Source organism: Saccoglossus kowalevskii, chromosome 11 (genome assembly GCF_978046115.1).
Source record: "Saccoglossus kowalevskii chromosome 11, keSacKowa6.1, whole genome shotgun sequence".
NCBI lineage: Eukaryota > Metazoa > Hemichordata > Enteropneusta > Harrimaniidae > Saccoglossus > Saccoglossus kowalevskii.
The window spans coordinates 11219944-11224983 of record NC_140651.1 but is presented as its reverse complement, the minus strand read 5'-3'; the positions used below and the strand labels follow the sequence as shown (position 1 = coordinate 11224983).

The window sequence follows — 5040 nt, the reverse complement described above, 5'->3', positions numbered from 1 at the left end:
ATCACAGTGAATGGTTCTAAATTATCTAAATTGACTAGTTAATATACGGGATTTTTAATGCCCAACATTCTGTAATGACTAATGCCTTGTTACAAATACCAATGCTTCATTGATTGGCAGTCTACATACTCGATTTAGTTTGAATTGTGTCATATTTTTATTAACTAAACACCCACATCGTAATAAAACATCACGACTGAACACAGTGCATTAATGTTGTCATATATCGTGTAATTATAAAGGGATTATTATGTAATTAGTTTACGGAAACATCACCTGATAATAATAGTTTATTTACAGTGTGTATGCTTGTGAAGTGAAACTCATATATTGGAACGAAAACCAACATTGTGTAAGTAGAAACATTATGCAAGTCGTTGAAATATAGGTATTATTATTAGTTTAAATTTAGTTTCTTGGATATATTATAAAGTTATTTTATACTTGAATGGAAATTTGATATATATTAATATATTGTCCATATCATGATATATCTTGTTGTTGTCACGTCATAATCAGTTGTCTACAGCTTCAAGTTTTGTAACAAGATTCATAATCATTGGAACGTAAATTCTCTCACAGTAATCGCCCTTAACGTGTCAAATAAGACTAAAACGTGTCGAACATACTGTAGAATAACACTTAAATTATTGAAGAAATATGTAATATCACTGAACACTTAAAACCTAATATCACATCGCGGGCAGAATAAAGTGATTATTATTTAATTAGATTACTGAACCAGCAGCTGATAATAACAATTACAAAGGTTTAGGCGAATGGTGTGTGGTGTTCTGTGATTCTAGAATATTGTAACGAAAATTAACAGTGTTTTAGTAGAGACAATGTTGGAAGTCGGGCTTTTGAACCTGCTCTTATGAATCTCTCACTGCTCTGGCAAATGTTATATAATTGGCAGTGTGGCATATTAGTATAGTATTGTTTTTGTATCAAAAACATACTGAATCATTCTGGAACTATAAAAACGAACATCTTGGAGTAAACAAACACACACAATCTCTTCAATATCGTAGTACGGAAAATCCGTCAACATAATAAATATACTTCCAACGTTGAAAGGATATAAGAAATTGATAGTATGTGAATGAATAAATCCAAATACGAACACTATGTACTTACTAGTAATCTCCCTTCTTCTATAAGCGAGCTCGTCTGGAGTCGGTGTATACCCAGTCTGTTGTACATGTGCAGACTGTGTTCAAAAGCATTATGAATTACCTTTTAAATTGCGATGCAATTCGAAATTATATTGTAATAAATGTAATTTTCGTAAGGGTAAATACCACTTAGTAGTTGCCAGCATAGAAAGTGAAGCAAGTAAATTACACCAAATCCATGGCAAGATAAATACTATATTAACTGAAGTAAACATGTACTGCGTGCAGGACTCGAACTAACGATCGCGTACGGTACCTTATCGTCTAGCCACACGTCAATGTAGGTCATACTTCCGCCACCTAGCAGTCCCACGTAATACTTAATGGCTGATGAGTTTGATTTAACATAGTATACATATCGCCGTCTAACCAGAAGTGGACTTTTTCACGGTCACTCAATTCAATTTTCCAGAACGCACCAATAACCAATACCTGAAATTTGTGTAGCATTGTATTATTGAAAATGTTATTGTCTTATTTTGTTTTGTTTAGGTACCAATGGAATGCGGATATTTTCAACATTGTATGACTACAACACACGTGAAGTCTGTCTTTGTTGTTGGTACACTGATACTAGTATATCTCAGTGTTGAATTTCTAGGTAACTCTATGAATACACGTATCTATGAAAATAATAAATCACTGGGGGAAGTAAAGCGTTAATTCGAAATAATTTGGTATACATTTGATTTGGAAAAAGTTGAAATATTTATTACGAAAATACATGAAACTTAATATTGAAAGGTCATTTAATTTTAATAAAAATTGAGATATATATATAATTGGATACAATGTAATTGAATATGTACTAATTTAAATATATTATTATTATTATGAATGATTGTGGGGAGTGTATCATTAAAATTAAATGAAAGTGTTATGTGTCTTTAAGATATGAATGACTTCCAGAAGATTGGTCGTATTTCACAAGTACGAACAGTTACTGCGAAAAACAGATCAACAAGCATCAATCCGGGTTTAACGGTGTGTTATTTTTATTTAATTTATTCATTATATTTCAATATATTATATAAATACATTTATTTATATAAATAAATTGTATATGGATAAAATTAGTGCTCTGCCAATGATTCTAATTCTTTTGGAAGATACAATTAAGAGATAGACTTGGTTCACATTTCAGAGTTCAGGCACAAGTGGAAAATACATAAATACTAAAAAAAACTAAACTTACCTTGAAAATTGCAAAATTGATTTTTGTGAGCGCTGTATCCGCTTTATTACACGTGTTCGTAGAATGTGCACTGGGGAATGTTGATGCTAATTGGTCATTCCCCAACTTGGTTTTGCCTATTTTCTTTGAAACTGTCACGCTATGTTAGAGTCCTATTCATCCGCAGGTTAACATCCTGGATTGTTGATAGCGTATTCTGTTCACTTGTAATAATGTGCCAAGCAGGGTGTTATTCAGACTACTCAAATAGTTTTGACTTCTGGCATCATTGTTTGAAAAGTAAACACGAAGTTTAATAAACATGGGCGTCCTTTTTCAAAAGATGCACACCCACACTGTGACCATTTAAAATACAATCAACGCAAATCCCGTGCGCAATTTAAATTTGAAACCCCCTCACCAACTGAATAACCAACACGTGGTATCATGTATATTATAATGTCATGAACCATCGTCTATACGTTATCCAGAATTCGTATTGATGTGTACAATGATTGGACAATGATCTCTCTAAAGACAATTTTTAGAGGTGCTAAAAATGTTTTTAATCCTTGGATAATAACATCACTAACTTAAGTTCCATCCATTCAATATAGCACGGTTATAAGTTTGATTTACGGTTAACAAAAAATCCTACTACTAGAAATGAAAAAAATATTTTGAAAAATGAATGCTTTCGGGATTCATGAAGCGCATCCACGGGTGGCTGAGTACTAGTGAGCTTTACCAAAATTTTTACCGGCCAATATATGTTAGTACAAACCACGTACAATCGTGAATAATCACGGTCACTGTGTGTAGTAAGTAAGTTGGTTGAACTGACATAATGATATTGTCGACATCGAACTAGACTTGTGGAAGCCTCGTTGCACTCTTTTATCACAAGGTTATTTGTTTGGACCTATTAAGACAATTACAATAGTAGTTCACAAGGTGTTACATCAGTCTACATTATTTACAATACGTCATTATTATCTTAATTGCACAGGACATGGGCGAAATACAACGAAATCGCAAAGAGCTCATCCAGCGAGTATGCGCTGACATAAAGCCAGGTGCCACCGATTACCACACGCCACATACAAGTCCTCAATTGGTATACAACGACGAACATCGACTTGCATACTGCCGCATTCCTAAAGCTGGTACTACAAATTGGAGACGAATTTTGCTAGTTTTGAAAGGGGCTGTTGACAAATTTGACATGCACCGCGCCAAATTCGGTCTTAATAAATATCAAACCATTTCGCTAGCGGAAATTCATAAACGACGTTTGATTTCGTTTTTATTTGTACGTCATCCGTTTCAGAGACTATTATCTGCATACAGGAGTAAATTAGAAAACCCTGATAGACATACAGAGGAGAGGAGCGTGGGGGTAAAGATAATATCCCAGTTTCGTCCAAATGCGTCTATGTATATTAAACATAGTGGGAAAAGTGTCACATTTTACGAATTTATTCAATTTTTGTTGAAAAAGAAGTCGGATTTTAATGAGCATTGGGACTATCAGCATAAACTGTGCTCAGTATGTGAATATTCTTATGATTTTATTGGCCATGTTGAAAATATTGTCGAAGAATCAAACTACCTACTTCATTCCATTGGTGTTACTAATGTCAACTTCCCGGAATATAGTTATCACGCTACTAATAGTTCTGACGAAAATGTGTATTTCAAGTATTTTTCACAAATCCCAACAGAGGATATAATTAAACTTTATGAATTATATAAAATGGACTTTAAACTGTTTGGATATCCTTTCCCCAAGGAACTTATTTGAGAGCTTAGTACATAGATAAGTATATACTACTTAAACCGTGCTTGATCTGCAAATACATTTCTTAGTTGGTGAAACAATTTCAACACACACACCATGGCACACTTACGTTTACGATTGCTTTATATTGGGTAGTAATTTCCCAATCAATCACACCACACTTTACATATGATTTCATTAATGCTAGTCAATCTCATATACTTTATGGAATATCTGTGTTAGCTTTGTAAGTATACATTCTCATGCATAGTTATTCTGTAACAATGTTTATAAGACTTAAAAACCACCGTCCATAACTATCTGTACATGTATATATGTATTGCAATCTATATTGCAGATTGTCGTAATGGAAAAGGGGTGCATACCCATATTTACAAATGGAATATGCTATTAAAGTTAAACATTTGTTACGCAAATCGTGAATTAATATAGATGCATTAGTGTTGATTTTTTGGGATTTGTGGTCCTTGTTTTCATACTGAAATTAAGACAAGCTGACTGGGCTGTACGATCTCCATATTGATCAGGTTAAATATGTGATCTAACACAACAACATCATCGAATGAAATAGTCCGAGATGATAGGAAATAGTGTTTCGAAGGGTCTATATTAAAAATATTTTAAGGGGGAGCATGCTTCGGCTTCGGCACGAGGTAGGTGAGCAGACCCCCCCCCCATGCACAAATTCGTGCCGCTGCCTCTGATGCAATGAAGCATTCTGATTGGTTAAGATCCACAGCGTGTGTTTTAAAGTATTTCTATGTTTCCCAGTGAATTTTTCTTTTATATGTTCTGATCTATCGAATTGCCAAATTAATATACGAGATTAGAAACGCCTAAAAAAGTGTATTAATTTATGACGTCATACACATAATAACGCTTCATTG

The 5040-nt window shown here is 33.6% G+C and overlaps 1 protein-coding gene across 1 annotated transcript; it reads left to right on the top strand.

Moving 5' to 3' along the window:
* Positions 1-3364: 3364 nt before the first annotated feature.
* Positions 3365-4525, top strand: LOC146736182 (carbohydrate sulfotransferase 11-like). Its single transcript, XM_085505187.1, has one exon. The coding sequence runs from the start codon at positions 3365-3367 to the stop codon at positions 4154-4156; it is 792 nt and encodes a 263-aa protein (XP_085361313.1). The 3' UTR covers positions 4157-4525.
* Positions 4526-5040: the final 515 nt, after the last annotated feature.

Coding starts and splice junctions, on each gene's coding strand:
- LOC146736182 (XM_085505187.1), top strand. CDS start 3,365: ATGGGCGAAATACAACGAAATCGCAAAGAGCTCATCCAGCGAGTATGC.